Source organism: Sceloporus undulatus, chromosome 3 (assembly GCF_019175285.1).
Source record: "Sceloporus undulatus isolate JIND9_A2432 ecotype Alabama chromosome 3, SceUnd_v1.1, whole genome shotgun sequence".
NCBI lineage: Eukaryota > Metazoa > Chordata > Lepidosauria > Squamata > Phrynosomatidae > Sceloporus > Sceloporus undulatus.
Genome location: NC_056524.1, coordinates 67,984,580 through 68,004,808, shown reverse-complemented (window position 1 = coordinate 68,004,808; position 20,229 = coordinate 67,984,580). Strand labels below are relative to the sequence as shown.

The 20,229-nt window shown below is 43.7% G+C and overlaps 1 protein-coding gene across 1 annotated transcript in view; it reads right to left on the bottom strand.

Moving 5' to 3' along the window:
* Positions 1–20,229, bottom strand: part of SIM2 (SIM bHLH transcription factor 2) — a 69,924-nt gene that overhangs the window by 35,319 nt on the left and 14,376 nt on the right. Inside the window, exons 2-3 of the mRNA XM_042461024.1 lie at positions 11,749–11,831; positions 3,838–3,927 (exon numbers count right to left, since the gene is read on the bottom strand). Of these exons, the coding sequence (XP_042316958.1) occupies positions 3,838–3,927; positions 11,749–11,831 (173 nt within the window). The remainder of the gene's footprint in view (positions 1–3,837; positions 3,928–11,748; positions 11,832–20,229) is intronic.

The following is a 20,229-nucleotide window of genomic DNA, read 5'->3' as shown; positions in this document are numbered from 1 at the left end:
TGTGGCCAGCTGTGCACATTCCTTGAAACTAGCGTGCCAGCTGTGCACGTTCCTTGAGAAGTCAGATCCGGCTACAGTGATACATGCCTTGGTTACATCACTTTTGGACTATTGTAATGCATTTTACATGGAGCTGCCCTTGAAAACTATTTGGAAACTTCAGTGGGTGCAAAAGGCAGTGGCCAAGCTCTTGACTGGAGCTGGCTACAGGCATCATATCGCTCCCCTGCTGAAACAGCGGCACTGGCTTCCTGCTCCATTTCTAGGCAGAATTCAAGGTGCTGGTTTTCACTCTTAAAACTCTAAATGGCTTGGGTCCAGACTACCTGAAGGACTGTATCTCTCTATACAAGCCAGCTCAAACATTAAGATCAGCAGAGGAGGGCTTTCTCTCATTCCCAACACCTTTGTAGGTGCAGTTGGTGAGAACTCGGGAGAGAGCCTTCTCCATGGTTGCTCCCAGACTGTGGAACTCCCTTCCAAGGGAGGTCAGGCCAAACCCCTCCCTGCTCTCTTTTCACTAGCAGCTGAAGACATTTTTATTTAGACAGGCATTTGGTGGATGAATTTTACTTCTGTTGTGCTATTAATGCTTTATAGTTTTTATTGGTTTTAACTATGTGTTTTTAATTTATGTTTTAATATCAATAATACTTAATTTTTTAACTTTTGTAATCAATATTTTTACTTCTGTCTCTTTAAATTATTGTAACCTGCCTTGAATCTCATTCTGGAAGAAAGGTGGGATATAAATCCTTGAAATAATTAAATAAACAAACAAATATTATTTTAAATATTTACCCAGTGTTGACATAATAACTATGGGTAAAATTCTATCCTGTCCAGTGGGCCTTTATATCTTCGTTTCATTCAACAAGTGATATGTAGGCCTGGGTGACCTGACCACATGGCACAAGGAGTAATATCAGTTTATATGTACATGCATTACTCCAGAGAGAAAAAATAATTATCCCCAACCAGTATTCAAAGGGATCTTGTAGCACATTTGAGACTAACTGTGTGAAAGAAGTTGTAGCATAAGGTTTCGTAGACTTGATCTACTTCCTCAGTTGCATAACCATACATTTCTCCATGCATTTTAGGAAGCAGACCAAATCTATGAAAGCTACATCCTTTTTTGCACAATTAGTCTCAAAGGTGCTCCAAGATCCCTTTGCATACTGATATCCCAGGTTCATATTTAGCTTTCTTGGGATTTGAAGAAACAAAACTATATGGAACCTTCACTCTTGCATTGGTTTCCCCACATTATTCACAATTAGAGAAAAATATCATACTATAAAGAAGAACACTGCAGATAGGGATGCTTCCTAACACTGCTAGTATTACCATTCAAAAGACCTGTGCAACTATTCCATCTTTTCCTTCTGAACAGATCTTTGTGGAAAGAAAAAAGACAGGAGTGGGAGGGAAAGTGGATAGAAAACCATACAGTACTCTGAACCCTCTCCCATTAAATGACAGTATGGTAAACATAGTCTTGTGTGGAAGCACCCCAGAACAGTGGAACAGGAACAACACAGTTTGCATACTGAAACTGAGAAACACTTAACAGAAAGGAGGGAAATAGTTATTTGTCTATTTAAAGGACCATATCTTCCTGAACGTCCCACTGCCTTCTCAGGCTTGTTTGGGGGGAACAAGGGAGAGGGTCTTCTAGGTGGCTTCTCCCAGACTTTGGAACACCTCCCCAAAGATGACTCCATTCTTGCTGTCCTTCCAGCAGCAAGTTAAACATTTTTGTGCCACTAGACCTTTACAGACAGTTGAGGTTGAGCTCTTAATGCTATGTGGTGCTGGATTTGAAGGTTTAAAGGTCTGCATATAGCTTTATTTTTTTATTGTTCTAACGTTTTAGCATTTTAACTGTTTTAATATGTATTATTTCAAGTACTTTTATTTTTTTAATTGCATTTTATTATTTTAATGAAGGATGTATTTTAATACTATAGTAGGTTAATTATATTTTAATGCCCACTTTTGTATGTTTTTAATGTATTATTTTTATATTTTGTAAGCCGCTTTGTGTCCCAATAATAATAATAATTGAAGAGCTGAAAGAAAGGAGGAGAATGTGATAGAAATCAAAGAGAAAAAGGCCTGAGGGAGTGGTAGGACAGGGGAACAAGTCATGCATTAGCTTTCTAACAAGACACCGCTTGTATGGAATCCCTTCTCGCCTGCATTGGACTGCAGGGAAAGTGTGGGGTTTATTTCCCTTGGATATCAAAATATGCAGCAGTTGTTTGAGAGTGCTCTTGGCACTCACATACTGTACCTCTTTGCTATGCCTGCCTTTAAGGATCAGCTACAACCACCACAACAGTCCTAACTTCCCTTTAGCAACAGTTTCCAGTGCCTCTCTTTCTACCCTCCATCCAATAAGAATTCATTTATTCATTCTAGTAGTGTCAGATTTCCTCTAATGCCTCTCAGAGAAAAACAGATGTCACTTGAGCAAACCAGGTTTTTTTTAAGAATAAAGAAGAGAAAACTGCTAGAACTCCCAGAAACTGGGACTTTTGTGTGGTGATGGTAGATCCTGAAACACAAGAATAGCAACTGGTAAACATGTTTGAAAAGCCCACTCAAGAGCGGAAAAGTGGGAAAGGTTTTTGCCACTTGCCCCTGAAAAAAAGGGGTGAGTACTGCTATTGCTATAGAAAAAACAAGTAGATTGCTGCTCATGGCCTCCTCTTCCAGCTGCATATAACCTTATCTGTGAGTGAGCAGACAGATTTAAGAGTGAGGTGTGTTAAAGCAAAGAGTGAACTACAATTCAACTAATGCCAGGACGCCTAGCAAATGGAGGAGGTAGCAAACTAATACTGACCCACCATGAGCCTTAAGGCTAATTTCAGAGCATTCTTCAAGAGCCATTCCACAAGAGCCATTCCACACATAAAAATGAATACATACTTCTCTGAACAGTCATATTTTACACAGTTTAAATATATATATGTCCATGATAGTCCATGATCATCCAAAAGTGTTTAAAATGACCATTATGAGTGATGGACATAATTTATAATTTAAAATGTTGGATTAAATGCCATCACTTTTATGTGGTGTTTGCTGGTCACATTTTAAGCACGTGCAGTTGAAAGTAAGCCCTATTGCTCTTAAATGGATCTGTATCCCAAGAAATTGTGCTTTGGATCACAGCTATGGTTACCTTTAAAGGACAAATGTAGCATGCCCTAAAACCCAAACCACTAACTCCTGACCAGAACAGTAGTAAACCCAGTTTTATGAGTTCTGCCATAAGCATATAAAACACTTTACTGAAAAGTCCATGAGACTGGCAAAACTCAGGAAAAATTACCCTGAATTCCATGTGAACACTCATAAATCTGCCCCTTATTATTATTATTTTTTCCTAAAGCACATTCACTATAAAACTCAGGTTTCCTCTGTTTTCACAGCAGCTAACACTACTGCATAGAGTCTAAAACAAAGACTGGAAATATATTCAGAGATAGTATGCTATTACTAAAAGCATCCAGCTAGAAAATGGAATGCCTATGCTATATATGGTGAATGGATCAGACTGTATACAGCTTTCAGGTATATTTGGCGATACAGTTAGCACAGAGCTTTTATAGATGACATCTTTAGTTTCTGAGTATTTGTAAGTAATAAGAAAAAGGTAAGACAATTTCCATACAATGACAAACTTTGCGAAATATTTCACTCTTTTAGGAAACAACAACACTTAAAACAACTTAAAGGGGAAACTTTATATCACTAGCAAATTAATATCACCATATGTCACAAACACCAGCATTCAACAGAAGGATGGAAACTTGTTCCTACCTGGGATAAACCTAGATGGACAGAAGCTGTTTCTGAGATATACATTATTTTGCCATCAGATGCTACCACAAAAACAAACCCATCCAGAGTCTGTAAGAAAGAAAGAAAGAAAGAGAGTAAAAATTTGCCACTTACAATTTACAGTCAAGTTCCTTGTGAGGAGTTTAATTTCCCCCTACAGAAGAACATATATTAAAAAGATATTACCCATATTGGCCTGATGAAGACTATTATACACACACTATTAAAAGTTAATTCTAACTCATTCTCCTCTTACATATGGTAGTTTTTACAGCAGCAGCACTTAAGTTAACAATCTCATGTTGATATGGGTTATTTTAGTACTTAGCACAAATCCTGAGTTATGTGGTTCTTAGGGGAAAAACCAATCCCAATTCATTAGCAAAAATAACTTATCACTATTTACATTTTAATGACATCTTGAGCAATATTAATGACTTCTTGAGCAGCATTTTAAATTCTTCTTATTTTTTTTATCAAGACACTTGTGAGCAGAGGATTATCTGACAAGTGGCTCATTTGAAACTTATAAGGGAAATAAAATGAACATGAAACCATAATTTCACAAACCATAGCAGGGAAATTCCTGGAAACTTAAAACAACCTTCCACACCAAACATGCCACTTTGATCTATTACCTAATGACTATTTGTGGCCTAATATTTCTTATTCCTACCGAAAAGATAAAAGATGGATATACAGCAAATATTAAGTACTTTGGAATGTAAATCCTGAGCATCTTCTAGTAGGTACCACTTAAATAAATGAGATTTGCTTTTAAACTTGACATTGGGGATCAGGTTATAAGTTAAAAGTTAAAAAAAATCCTTATGTCTCAGCAATATGTACTTAGTAGCAAGTTCCACTAATTTCAGAGGAGCACCATAAACCAATTGCAGAACATGATATTTACCTTCAGACTCTAGCATATCCAGTTTAAAAAATATATAAAGTAGTAAGGTACATTTTAAAAAATCTTTGCTTGGAGCCTACGGAGGAGATACTATCCATCGAAGTATTATTATTATTAACCTTTATTTATAAAGCGCTGTAAATTTACACAGCGCTGTACATACAATCTTTTTAATTAGACAGTTCCCTGCCCTCAGGCTTACAATCTAAAAAGGCATGAAGTAGAGAAGCACTTTAGGGAAAGTGGTACAAAACTTCAACACTCAGATTCAACCTCCATTTAAAAAGTTTCTGGTAGGACTAGAGAGTTCTCTGCCTAAGACTTTAGAAGCCACTTTTCATCATAGGAGATAATGGAGTATCAATGGTCTTATTCAACATAAAGCCATTTGGGCTGTGTCTGCACTGCAGTTTAACTCCGCAGCTCAGTGCTATGAAATTCTGGGAATTGTACAATTCTGAGTTATTTTTGTGAGACGTTTATCCTTCTCAGTCAGAGAGCTCTGGTGACACAACAAACTACACGCCGGACCACCGACGCCACCAGAGCTGTGCCTTCTGCCGGGCGGCCTCCTCCCGGGGTGTCGGAGGTGCGCATCTGCGCACCGCCCCAGGAGTGCCGCCCACGGACTGGGGAGCATCGCAGCGGAACTCCTCTGAGACTCTGGGCTTGGCTTCTGGCTTTGGCGTTTGGCGGCCAGCAAGCGAGTAGGCCTTTAAGAGACACCTGGGGGGAAGCAGGGAGGAGCCCGCCAGGTGAGAGCGGCGGGTACAAAAGCCGGGCAACCGGTCCCTCCCTGACACGCCCCCTTTTGCCTCCTCGCCGGACCACCGACGCCACCAGAGCTGCGCCTTCTGCCGGGCGGCCTCCTCCCGGGGTGTCGGAGGTGCGCATCTGTGCACCGCCCCGGGAGTGCTGCCCACGGACTGGGGAGCATTGCTGCTGCGCAGTTGCGCAGCAGCGCAGCTTTTTATAGGGTCGGGGAGGCTTTGGAGTAGCCCGGGAGCAGAGGATGCCTGTGGTGGCTAACCTCTGCTCCTTCAGTAGCCATAGAAGGGTGAGAGGAGGATAGGGTTACGGGGGATGCCTGGGCCGGGGATAACATCTTTGCGAGCGGAGCTCCAATTGAGGTTGTGTGGGGCAGGGGGAGGTATGGTGGTGGGAGAAGGGACTTGCGTTCCAGGGGAAGGCGTGATCGATGCATCAGATCTATCGCGCCTTCCTGTCCCCCTCCCAACCTGAAGGACCTGAGGGTCACTCCAACCGTGTCACAAACCCTGTCGCTGCTCCTGTGCAATGCCAGGTCTATTAACAACAAGACCCACATCCTCCACGATATGTTGGAGGACAGTAAGTGTGACCTGGCTTGCATTACCGAGACCTGGCTTGGGCCTGAAGGAGATGCGGTGTGGGCTCAGGCCCTGCCTGCTGGGTTCTCGGTGAAGGACCAGCGCAGGTTAGGTGGGCGGGGTGTGTGTGTGGCCTTGATACATAGGAACACCGTGTCCCTCACCAGGAACCACATTCGACAGACCTCCTATATCGAGTGTATTTACCTGACCCTAAAGGCTAGGGACAGTCTAGGGATTCTGCTAGTGTATCGGCCACCCCGTGCATTAGCGGACTCCCTTAACGAGCTGACACAGCTGGTCGCTGAGCTGATGCTGGAGACACCCAGGCTTCTTGTCCTGGGCGACTTCAACATCTCCCTCACGGCCAGCAAAGTTCCATCTGGTGCGGCTCGTGAATTCATGGATACCATGGCGGCCATGGGCCTGTCCCAGCTGATACAGGGTCCTACGCACTGTGCAGGTAATACTCTCGATTTGGTCTTCTGTTCGGATGCGGAAAATCCGTGGGTGGAAATAGCTAATGTTTCCCCCCTGCCATGGACGGATCATTTCCTGGTTGAGGTGAAAATCAAGGCCTCTACCCAGATCCCCCCCGGGGGTGGTGGACCTATTAGGATGGTCCACCCTCGAAGGCTGATGGAACCTGAGAGGTTCCAAGAAGCCCTAGAGGGGCTCGCGGTTGGAAATGACGGCGACTCTGTTGATGCCCTTACCGGTATTTGGAATACCGGTCTTTCTCGGGCTATACACAGAATCGCTCCCAAGCGCCCTCTCAGGCCTGCTTCTAAACGTAAGCCCTGGTATACGGAAGATCTCCGGGCGAGGAAGCGGGTTCTGCGACGGCTAGAGTACCGTTGGCGGAAACACCTTCGCTTAGACGACAAGGCTCTCCTAGACCAACTGTTAAAGGACTACGGAGAGGCAATACGAGCAACAAAGAACTCGTTCTATGGTGCTCGTATTGCGTCCGCGGAGTCGCGTCCGGCAGAGTTGTTCAGGGTGGTCAGGGAGCTAACTCAGCTCCCTCCCGCCCTGAACCAGATCCTTGAACCTTCTAAGGCCTGCTGCGACTTGTTCAACGACTTTTTCGCGGATAAAACCTCTCGTATAAGCGAAGGTCTGAACGCCGACATTTCAGCAGAACCTAGGGTAGAAGTGTCCAGAGCCTCCGTGGACTATGTTAAACTGGATCAGTTTGAGTTGGTGAGTACCGAGGATGTGGACAAGATCCTCGGAAGTGTTCGGAAAACAACCTGCTCTCTTGATCCCTGTCCCTCATGGTTAGCGGCCCAGGGGGGACCGGCGGTAACATCATTGTTACGCCGGATAGTTAATACATCTCTGAGGGATGGGCTATTTCCATCTAAACTTAAATTGGCCATTGTTAAACCTATTTTAAAAAAGCCTTCCCTCGACCCCCTGGTATATAATAATTATCGGCCTGTTTCGCTGCTACCATTTTTGGGTAAGGTGATCGAGAGGGCGGTTGCGATCCAGCTTCAGGCGGTCTTGGATGAAACGGATTATCTGGACCCATTTCAAACTGGCTTCCGGGCGGGTTACGGGGTTGAGACGGCCATGGTTGCCTTGGTCGATGATCTCCGTCTGAGCATCGACAGGGGAAGCGTGTCCCTGTTGGTGCTCTTGGACATCTCAGCGGCTTTCGATACCATAGACCATGGTATCCTTCTGGGACGCCTGGCAGAGGTGGGGATCGGGGACACTGCGCTTCAGTGGTTCCGCTCCTACCTCTCCGGGAGGTCCCAGATGGTGCAGCTGGGAGACGTGTGCTCTGACGAGAGGCCCCTTAAAACCGGGGTCCCTCAAGGAGCCATTCTGTCTCCCATGCTATTTAACATTTACATGAAACCGCTGGGAGAGATCATTCGGAGACATGGGGCGCGGGGTTATCAGTACGCTGATGACACCCAAATTATTTTCTCTATGTCTCCAACTGATGCAGTGACTGGGGATGGCGTCTCTCCTCTCGTGGCCTGTCTAGAGTCAGTAATGGGCTGGATGAGGGAAAACCGACTCAAATTGAATCCAGAGAAAACGGAGGTACTAGTGATAGGTTCTCCTGGTCCAGGAATGGTGGTGGTTCCACCTGTCCTGAACGGGGTCACGCTCCCTGTGAAGGACTCCGTGCACAGTCTGGGGGTGCTTCTTGACTCGTCGCTTCACCTGACAGCTCAGGTGAATGCGACGGTCAAGAGCACCTGTCATCAGCTTCGGCTGATTCGCCAGCTGCGCCCATACCTGGCCCAGAGGGACCTAGAAACTGTTGTACATGCTCTGGTAACTTCGAGACTGGATTTCTGCAATGTACTCTACATGGGGCAACCCTTATACCAAACTCGGAAGCTGCAAATGGTGCAGAACATGGCAGCCCGGCTGGTCACTGGTGTTCCCAGGACCAGCCATATAACACCGGTTTTGAAAGACCTCCATTGGCTGCCCATCCGCTTCCAAGCTCAATATAAGGCGTTGGTAATCACCTATAAAGCCCTAAATGGCTTGGGCCCAGGATACCTAAAGGACTGCCTCTCCCCGTACATTCTGCCTCGCACCCTCAGAACGTCTGGGCAGCAATTACTGAAGGTGCCTGGGGCTAGGTTAGCCTCCACTACACGGAGGACATTCTCCACGGCTGCCCCAGCCCTTTGGAATACGCTGCCCACTGAGCTCCGCTCGTCCACCACCCTGGCCCAATTCAGGAAGGACTTAAAAACCTTCCTGTTCCAACAGGCATTCCCCGAATAAAATCCTGTGGGCCTCCCTCCTCTTCCGTGGCCAAGAGGTTGGGCTATGGGGCTTTTTTCTTGTGATTTTTTGTATGATTTGCTGTATTTGCATTTTAATTCTTCTTGTCTTCTTGTTTGTATGGATTGTATTTTAACCTTGTTGTAAGCCGCCCTGATTATAAGAAGGGTGGGATATAAATAAAAATTTTATTATTATTATTATTACACATCCCAGAATTCCATATCACTGTGCAACGGCAGTTTAAGTGGTGTCATGCTGGATTATTTCTGCAGTTCGGATGCAGCGGCAGCCTTAATATATACATTTAAGTGGAGTTCATCTCTATTCAACTGTGATTAGACCAAATACAAGTCTAAGTATTTTCCTGTTGTGGAAATGAAGGCTTCGTTTGAAAAGGAAAACTAATATCTGAATACCTAGATAAAAAACAATTGCCTTTTATATTTACTAGTTCATATTTTAAGATGCTGGAACAGGAGAAAGGTAATAAAAGGCTGTAACAGAGGGCAAGTCCAATGTTACCCCAATAAAAAATATTCCAAATTATTCTCTAGCCTACCCTACTTTTACAGCATGTAATTGGAACCAGATTACTCTTTGGTTTCCTCCCTCTCCCTACTTCAGAACATAAACAAAACTTTGTAGCAGTATTAACGTGGGGAAGAAATCATTGCTTTTCTTAAATAAAACATTGCTTTAAAACCTTTCTCGTAAACTAGCAATTTGTTCCCTGATGTTATAGTTAGCCTGTATCAGCACTTCGATTCAAAAACCTTACTTTTAATGGCTCTGTAAATATATATAGCTCTTTCCCTCAAAGGTAAATGTGTATACATTTTCAACAGATTAGCCCAGGAACTTAAAACAGCATTCGTATTCGCAGCTCAAAAATATGAAACATGACATCATGGGCTTTTTGTTATGCAAACTACAAAAAATGGTAGCAACATTTTTATAGATTTTATTAACTGCTGTAAGACATTTCAATCATCACAGAGATGGCATATAAAAGTATGAAATAAATAACAAGAAATGCCAGCCAGTTTTTTCAGTGTATGGCAAAAAGGATAATTTTGAAGGAAATGAGAAATTTTTATCAGATCTTGCTTAAATGTGTATTTAATTTGTGTAATCAAGGGCAGGTTTTAAAAATGTTACTGTAAATGCAATATATTTTTTTCAAAAAAAATTATGTTTAAAAACCCAACGTGTGTGTGTGTGTGTATATATATATATATATCATGAGGTTCTGTCTCTGCAAAAATGTTGTGACAAAAGGAAAAAGTAGGATTTAAAGGCATAAGATTTCATGAAAATTATATTCAGCATTGGATATATCACAGCAAAAAGGATTTCATGCTCCAATAATGAAAAACTGTGTGTTTGTTTACTTATTACAAGCATTCATATCACATCAATTTCTTAGGAAATGGAAACAGCTTTTAATACAGAGTGTCTACTGGTCCTAACAGTTGGTGGCATGCAAGGGGATTTATTTCCAGGTAAGTGTACAAAATGGACTATGGCCTTATGCAAATTGAAGATGGCCATGCAAATCTCTCTCCACCAGTGACCATTCAGTTGAAAATGGCTGAAAAGTGTAGGAACGATAGTAGATTGCTGCTATAGTTCATTCCCAATCCTGGTTTTCTGTGTGACAGTCAGGTATCTGGGATGGATTACAGGAATTCTGAGTTAAAGGTTTACTACCTGTATTTTAAAGTTTTAAGCTAAATGTTTACTATTTTAATTTCCCACCAGCACACACACAAAATTGTACTTCTTTTTTGAATGTTATTCTATCCTGGTGAAATCTTAAGATAAACTATGGTACCAAATATCTGCCACTGAAAATGAAAACTATGAAGATCATTACATTTTATTGTGTCATTTAAATGTGGGACAGAGCAGAAGGAAGTCCTTGCTGAGCAAAATCCACACAAATAAAACTTTTGGACGCTGGAGTGTGTGCCACTCTAAATCTTTCGCTGCAGCAGAATTCACAAAACAAGGAGTTATATTCTGAAAGGAATGATATAGATTTTGAACAAGTGCATTTCAAGGACTAACATTAATGGGAGATCTAAACCAAATGTCCTCCTTCAGTCATGGGAATACCACTTTTTAAAATGCTTTCTGTATTCTGCCGTGAAGGGCGGGAGGAATGAAACCTCTCATTTTAAATATACACAGGCATGAGTGTCTCTGTGTAGATAGTGATAGATAGGCTGCTACAAACTAGAGGCTGTTCAGCTTCTGGTTAACAGCAGCCTCTGTCTGTCCAGAATGCCTGCAAGTATGTGTTTTCATTCACTCTTGAAAGTTTCTCAGCTTTTATGCCAGAGGATTTATGATTGTGAAAAACTGCACGCAGAAATAATCATGCTCTTCATTAACCCCTTCATGGGATTTCTGTCGTCCCAATCATAAATGCAGCTTACAAACCCCAATTTGTCCATAAAATGCATTGATGAGTGGGGGAGGGAGTGATAATAAATCCATTTATTTTTATATCTCTCCTCACTTAACCACAGAGGGGTCAACAAAGGGGTAACCAGATCATGTTCAAGTAGCTTGAATTATGAGTGCTTGAAACAGGCAAAACTGCAGCATCTGCACTGCAGAAATAATCCGGCTTGACACCACTTTAACTGCCATGACTCAAGGCTATGGAATTCTGGGAATGGTCATTTGTTCTACTCTGGTGCAACAACAAATAACCAGAATTCCATAGCCTTTACCCATGGCATTTAAAGCAGTGTCAAACCAGATTATTTCTGCAGTGTGGACACAGCCCTGACCAAATGTATCCTGAAAGGAGGCAATAAGCATAGAAGTAGCATGAATGGCAAACTCTACCTGCAGCAAATGTGAGCCCAGCTCCTTGGCAACACTATCCAGAGGGCCTAATCTGCTCGGCTGACCCCAGGCATCTCCCAAACCTGGAAAGGAACAGAAAAGTCTCTATTAAAATGCATAAATGACAGTATTGGAAAAGGTGGGTGGCGGGATAGTGGATAGAAAGTACTGACTAAAGAGCCAGTGTGGGCTAGCAGTTTAAGTGTTGGACTACGAATCTGGAGACCAGTTTTGAATCCCCACCTAACCATGTAAAAACCCAATGAGTGACCCTTAGGCGAGTCACACTCTCTAATCCTCAGAGAATGGCAATGGAAAACTCTCTCTGAAGAAATCTTTCCAAGAAAACTCCATGACAGGGTTGCCATAAGTCATGAACAACTAGAACAGTGGTTCCCAAAACTTGTTCCTCCAGGTATTTTGGACTTCATCTCACAAAATCCCCATCCAACTTGGCCAACAATCAAGAATTCTGAGAGCTGAAGTCCAAAACTTCTGGAGGGCCTTAAGTGTGAGAACCACTGAACTAGAAGAACAACAGCTAGGACACTGGGGCTGCATCCCCATAGCAGAAATATCCTGGTTCAACACCACTTTAACTGCCATGGCTCAATGGTGTTTATCACATGGAGGTTTTTGCAGCTCAGATCTGGGGTGACTCCTGGTTCAGCTATGCAAATTCACGTTATAACATGAATGTTTTATCACACCTGATTGCCTTTCCGTTGCCCTTCCGAATCAAGGGGGAATCGAATCCAAGGCAAGTCACGTGATGCAGATTCAAGCAAAGCGGAGTGAGTGCAAATTGTATTACCACACCGGTGGGATTCAATGATTTGAATCGGCACCCTTGCGCATGCTCAGTGGGGGTCTGAACACATCGTGACCTTGTACGTTTCTGGGGTGGAAAGGGGCTCAAGTTCTTGTTCCTTCTTTCGTGTAATTGTGTGATTGTGTGAATATTTGCCTCGTGAATATTTCTATGTCTTCTTCATCCCCTTTTTTTATTTTCCCTTCCATTTCAGCAATTTCAACACACACATATATAGGTAGATAGATAGATACACATATCTGTAGATTCACATTCACGCACACACACACACATATATATTCCCAAAAAATGAGTTGCCCTGAAAGTTGCCCTGAAATTGAAAGGAACACCGAAAGGAAATGGGGGAAATTGCAGTGCTGCATCATGGGAAATTTGCAACCTGGGGGGTTTGCGGTGGTGTACCAGAGCAGAAGCAAAGTTGCATTCCACACCAGGCCAATTTGGAGTGAAATCAAAGTGACCTTGAAAGCGAATTCTGTGAATTCACTTTTTTCCGAATTCATCAAAATGAGGAGTCACTTTGGATTCACTGCGGAAGCTCCACAGAAGGAGCCCCCCTAGAAAGAAATCGCGTGTGATAACACATCATGTTATCACGTGAATTCACATTGTTGGACCCACAGTCACGTCGGATCTGAGCTGCAAAAAGCTGCAAAAAACCTCAGTGTCATAAAGCTCAATGTTGTGGAATTTGAGATTTGTAGTTTGTTGAGGCAAAAAAGAGCTGCTCTGTATGTAGGTCAGGGATGGAGTCTCTTTCTTAGTGATTTAGGTGGGTTTTTTCCATAGGAAAACTAACCCTGTGGCATTTGGGTTAAGATTGAGCAGACTGGTTGTACATGTTCCTAAGGGTTCTCAGCAGCAATTTTAGGGGGAATAAATCCCACCCAAAGTCACATAAGCCTCCCTGAAATTGGCCGAGGTGAACCTCAGCCTTCGTAGGAGTTTGGTTTCCTTCAGCCAGGCAAACTGGTTTCCAGCCCTCTCACAAGGCCTTGCGATTTGAGAAGGGAGGCCACAGCAGGCCTTGGCCAGCCACCTTTCATGTCTTCTAGAGTCTTCCAGAGGCCGCCAAACATTACAAAGGGAAACGTTTGCTCCCTTCACTCAAACTGCTCTTGCTCCTGCCATTGCTTTGGCAGACTCAGGCCTTGCCTTTCCTTTCTTCTCATATCTTTTCTGGTTCTGGCCTTCCAGGGAGACCAGAGGTCACTGAAAAATGGAGGCCACTGTGGAAAAATATAAGACACAACCAAATGAAAGCTACCCACACCCATAGAAATATAAATCCCTGCTTCTTAGCCATGCTCAAAAGGGAGAACATTTCTGAATTCCTCCTGGACAGACGCATGAAATGTAGGCTATGTCCTGGAAAAGGAGGATGTGTCTGGTCACCCTGAGCCCAGCCTCTCTACATCAAGATGATCATAAGCAAAGTTTGAGGGACAAATATAAAGAAACCCGTTTCTGGCCTTTCCTGCCCCCCCCCCCTCCAAAGAAGAATCCTGTTGTTCTTTGTGGTTGTTGTGTGTCTTCAATTGGTTTCCAATTTATGGCTATCTTAAGGCAGTGAACATATCATGGGTTTTTCTTGGCAAGTTTCTTCAGAGGGGGTTTGCCATATTGCCATCCTCTGAGGCTGAGAGAGTGTGACTTGCCCAAGGTCACCCAATGGGTTTCCATGGTATCTATTCCCTCCCAAGGAACACAGTCTTCATTCATACAGAAGAAAACACCTCTGAAGGAGTAGAGGCTGCCCCTGTTTTGAATAAAGTCATTTTACAGATAGAAAGTGGTTTGAGTGCTGGGACTATGACTCTGGAGACCAAGGTGTCTTTTTAGATTGTAAGCCTGAGGGCAGGGAACCGTCCAATTAAAAAGATTGTATGTACAACGCTGTGTAAATTTACAGCGCTTTATAAATAAAGGTTAATAATAATAATAAGGTTTGAATCTCCGCTTAGCCATGGAAGTCCACTGGGTAACCTTGGGCAAGTCACACTCTCTCAGCCTCAGAGGATGGCCATGGTAGCCCCCTCTGGACAAATCTTGCCAAGAAAACTTCATGATAAGGTCGCCAGGAGTTTGAAATGACTTGAGGGCACACAACAACATGGTCCAAAACTCACTGCAGAAATAATCCAGTTTGAGACAGCTTTAACTGCCCTGGCTCAATGCTTGGGAATTCTGGCAACTTACAGTACTTTTGTGAGACATTTAGCCTTCACTGTCAGAGAGTCCTGGTGCCACAATATGCTACAATTCCCAGGATTCCCTAGCACTGAGCCAGGGCAGTTAAAGCGGTCTTAAGCTGGATTATTATTTCTGCAGTGTGGACCATAGAGGAACTGTGTGTGTGCCTGTGCCTTCTGCCGAAGAGAGCCAGCTGCTAAATCTGATCACATGGCTCTGCCAAGACTTTTTAAGAATGTTTTATAGTTTTATTTTTTATTCTCTTTATCACCTCCAAAGTATATGTGCTCCCATTTAGATAACCACACGTGTATTACATCTCACTTTCCAAATTTAGTACTTGTATAACTACAGGGAAGAAAAGCTAGGAAAATCAAGTTGTGCTGGTTGTAGAACAGTATTGCAGATCATCAGGGCTGCAACTTGGTTGTCCCAATAAAGGTATCACTGTTTTGTGGATCCTAATCCATGAGATGCGAGGGAATTTCAAGTCTCCATACCTTCCCCAGTATCCGATACCTGTGTCTTCTTGCTGCTGTACTGAAATGGCTATACCTTGGCTGCATCCCCTGCAGGAATAATCCAATTCAACACCACTTTAACTGAGATGGCTCAGTGTTATGGAATTCAGGAAACTGCAGTCTGTTGTGGCACTGCAATTCCCTGAATTCCATAGCATTGAACCATGGCTGTTTAGGTTGCAAGCTTTTGGAGCTCTGCTGGCTTCTTCATCAGACAAAGGTGCTTGGGACTTAAATTTCCTGGACTTTAAAATAGTTTGTCCCCCAGTCCCACAGGGCCAGAAGGAGGAGTGGCCTGCCAGCATAGATATCCCTCCATACTCAGAACAACAACACCAACATGGCTAAAATCACATGGATTCCAGCTGATCTACTATAAACATGACCACTGTTTCCATCCTAATTGCCTCTCAGTTTTTGCATAATCTTTAATTTAACTAACCTGAATTCCCTTTCACTTCCCAATATTCACTGGTGTGTGTTTGGGGGGGGGGGGGGCTTTTATGTTAGTGTCCTGATTACGGAAGATTGAACTTCTCTTTCTTATGCAGGAGCCAATGCCTGCCTGGTCATTATTTTGGCTCAATTAACCCAACAAGACCTAATGGTTTGAGCCTTGGATGAGGACTCTGGAGACCAGGGTATGAATCCTGTCTCAGCCCTGGAAACCCACTGGCTGACCTTGGGTGAGTCACACTCTCTCAGCCTCAAAGGATGGCAATAGGGCAAACCCCCTCTGAAAAAACTGCCAAGAAAACCTCATGACAGGTTCGCCTTAGAGTGGCCATTAGTCAGAAAGTCGTTTTAGGCTTTCGGTGTTGGGAGTATTGGCATCAATGCTTGTTTTGTAGATCTATGGTCATTGGGTCGGTGTTGCTTGTGAAGAGGTTCCTTCCTTTTTCTAGGGGTCAGTAAAGTTTCTTGCCCTTTCCTCTCTGTGACCAAGAATGGATGCAGAAACCAGGTTATTGTGCTACTAAAGGTGTTTTTCCTTCTTACTCCCACACTTGAGAGTCAGCTCTAGGGACTCCTCTACCAAGTATAGTTTTCTCGACTGAGTAGTTATTTTTTAGGATCTAGATGGAGCAATAAAGTAAGTTTCTTTTTACCTTCCAATGTATCTTGTTTATTTACCAGAAGCTCAGATCATGTACCTGTGGAGTACATGCTTGTTGCTGAGTTGCTGCTGCTGCTAAACTGATTTAACCACAGTTAACCAAGACCATAATTTGAACATCTGGAGCATCTTTAGAGGAGAGTGACCAAAAAGGTGAAGGGTCTGGAAACCATGAAGCCCTTTGAGGAGGGACTTCAAGGGAACTGGGGATGTTCAGCCTGGAGAAGAGAAGGTTAAGAGATGATATGATAGCCCTGTTTAAATACTTGAATGGATGTCACATTGAGGATGGAGCAAGCTTGTTTTCTGCTGCTCCAGAGACTAGGACATGGAGCAATGGAGTCTTAGCCTTGAGCCAAGGCAATTAAAACGGTGCCAAACCGGGTTATTTCCCCAGTGTGGATGCAGCCTTGGGATGGTCTCAAACTGGAAATTATCTCCTCCCCCCGCCCTCCAAATTAATCTTATCCTTGGCTTCAATAGGTTTGTGGCTTGCCACCTTCTCACCCTGGGAAAGAAAACTCTAATCCAGAGAGCCTTGGAGCTCTCCCTTCTTTGCCAGCAGCCCTTGTCCCTGGGTTGTTTCACTGCCTTCCTCGCACACAGCCTCTCCTCGCCTTGGTCCCGACCCACGCCGCGTCCCTCTCTCTCCTCCTGGGGCTGCTAATGAAAGGGAGCCATGCAGGGCCACGCACGTCTCGCCTGCCTTCCCTTGGTCTAATAGGAGCCCCGCGAGGAAAGCAGAGAGGAGGAAGGAGGCAGGCAGAGGAGGAGAGAGAGAGAGAGAGAGAGAAAGGAAGGCCCGGCGGCAACGTGAGACCCCCCCCCCCCTTTGAACACCGTTTCCCCGGCAAAAATGGAGAAATCAGAAGCACCCGCATGCTCCTCTTCTGCTCCAAGGAGGAGGAGGAGGAGGAGGTACCCACCGCGGAATAAATTCGGATCGAAATGGATCCCAGCCCTTCCAGCCACTCAGGCCGGCGCCCAACAAGAGAGACAGTAAAAAAAGGGGGAATGAAATATCGTTTTGTATTAAACATCTGTGGATTGACAAGAAGGGGTTTCAGTGGCTATGCTCGTTTCCATTGCTTGTTTTCCTTTCCTTCCGTCCTTCCTTCCTTCCTTCTTTCCTTCCTTCCTTCCCTCCTCCCTTCCTTTTTTCTCCCTCTCTTCCTCCCTCTCACCTCTCCCTCCCTCTTTCCTTTTTTCTCCTTCCTTCCTTCCCTCCCTCCCTCCTTTTCTCTCTAACCAGAAATCTTTTAACCTTTCTGTGAGGACAAATCTTTTTCTTTTCTTGCTTTCAAAAGCCCAGCAGGAGCCAGCTGTACTTTCCTGAGACTATAAATCTACCGATGCATTTGCTAAGAAACAAAATAAAGTGTTGGGTTTATTATTATTATTATTGTATGGCTACCGCTTTCTGTTCCTGATCTCAAGGCCCTTTTCAGAGGGTTAAAAAAAAACCATCCCCAAATTCACCCTTTTCTGTGCTTTTTTTTCTTATTCCGCAGAAAATGTTGCACTTCTTTGGGCTGGAAAAACATGGAAGGGAGGAGACACAAAGCCCTTCCTCAGCAATCCAAGCATCAGCAGTTTAAAAAAATCCGGCTATTCTGCCCTGATTGAAATTGGCAGCATGAGCTTCTGCATCTGAGGAAGTAAAGTGAAATCTAGGAAAGCTCATGCTGCCCATTTCTTTCTTTCAGTAAGTGAGTCTCAAAGGGGCTACAAGATCTCTCTACAGGCTTAAATAAGGACAAGGACAGTTGTGTGTCCCTGTGTGCGTACCTGTCTTAAAGCGCATCTGTCTCCCGGCGATCACAAATACAAAGTCGGTTTGTTCTTTGAGCACCGGGATCCACTTGTTACTCTATGCGTTGGCATTAGTTGTGCCAGTGCCCCCTCTACAAGGGGTTTTATAGAGCTGGGCGACTCTATATGAAATATAAAACTCAAGTCCTCCAGCCCCATTCTCTGGGATCGGGGTCCCGCCAGAGAAACTAAAACACAGTTGGAAAGAGTTTCGACCCACGAAATAAGGACTCCAAGGGGGGGGGGGAAAGGTTTGGGGGTTATGGTGAGGTTTAAGCCCCTTCCGAGGTGTGTCTACTCAGGAGTAAGTCCTAGGAAACTCACTCCCGACTCAGTCTGTGTTGAGGTCTAGAAATTCAGCTAAGGGGGAAAAATAAGAGCAAGAAATCCCGCAGTTATGGGGGAAATACTAAAGAAAAGGCTGGCCACAATAATTCTTCTTGGTATCTATTGCTGTTGTGTGCCTTCAAGTCGTTTCCGACTTGAAATGACTTGACAGAGAAAATTGTTGTTGCTGTTGGACTGCAACTTCCATCAGCCCCAGGCAGAAGGCACAGGGATAGGTCCTGCTGGGAGGTGCAATCCACTTGTATTATTTTGTGTGTCGGGGGTCCTGCTCCCATATAATTAGCAATAAATACAATTGGAGGGTGAGTTTTCTGAAACAATTTCTAACAGCAAGGAATTCAATTACTTGTCGTCCGAATCCTCAAGACTCTGCCTGAATCCACACTGCAGGAATATAATCCGGTTTGACGCCGCTCGAACTGCCCTGGCTCAGTGTTAGGGAATTCTATTGGAACTATAGTTTTGTGAGATATTTAGCCTTCTCTGTCGGAGAGAGCTCTGGCGCCGCAATAAACTACAATCCCCAGGATTTCCCAGCACTGAGCCAGGGCATTTAAAGCGGTCTCAAACTGGATTATTACTGCAGTGTGTTTTGGACCTTAGTCTCTTCGGAGTCCAGCGCTCAAAACACTACACAACTCTCGGGAAAACGGTGGTCCTTAGCTACTGATAGACTCCAGTTCGCATCAGCCAGCACCGCCAAGGATGGGAGTTGTAGTTCGACAATAATAATAATAATAATAATAATAATAATAATAATAATAATTTCTTTATATATACATTTAGAGGAAAGGAGGTTTTTCTTTCCTCTTTTTAAAAACATTCTTTGGGTTGTTTCGTGTCTCAAGGGGAAAAGTCACAAGAATACAAGCATCGCTTCTATATCTTTGCTAAACGAGGGGATATTTTATTTTATTTTATTTTTTGCTAAGGGAAGATTATGAGCTGCCTCGATTCCTCACAGGTGAATGTGTATTTAGGCAGGACTTAGAGAGCTGGGTCTGTCTCTCAGGTAAACATTGCTCGAAAGGCTCCTTTTACAGCAAGTAATTTGGAAGTCGGGTCGTTTTCGGAGGCGAAGGAAGGCGGAGGGGAAAGGAGCCCCGAAAGGCTATAGATAGCCTAAAACCGCAGCATTCATTCCTGATCCCGATTAAAAAGGACTTTTGAGAGATCCCTGAAAAGTCCCCTGGAGGTTAGCGGGGCAAGAATGAGCACAAACGAACCTGTCAGGCCCCGAAACAGAGGCCGCATCCGCACTGCAGAAATAATCCGGTTTGGCACCGCTTTGGTAGTTTAGGATTGTAGCTTGGTTGTGGCCCCAGAGTGGAGCCACGGACCAATAAGAACAAAACAAATCCCGCAGCTAGAAAGAAAAAAAATACTATAGAAAAGTCGGACCACAACCGTTCTTCTTATATAAAATTAAAAAATAAAAGAAAATATGTTGTTGTTGTTATTGTTGTTGTTGTTGTGTGCCTTCAAATCGTTCCCGATTTATGGCGGTGAAGCTATCAAGTTCTGTACTGTTTACGTATTTTATTTATTTGCTGATGTAAATTGTTTGTGTGTTTTATGTGTTTTATATAATTTTGTAAACTGCTTTGATCTTTTTGGAAAGCTGGTATATAAATACATTTATTATTTAATGTTTTAAA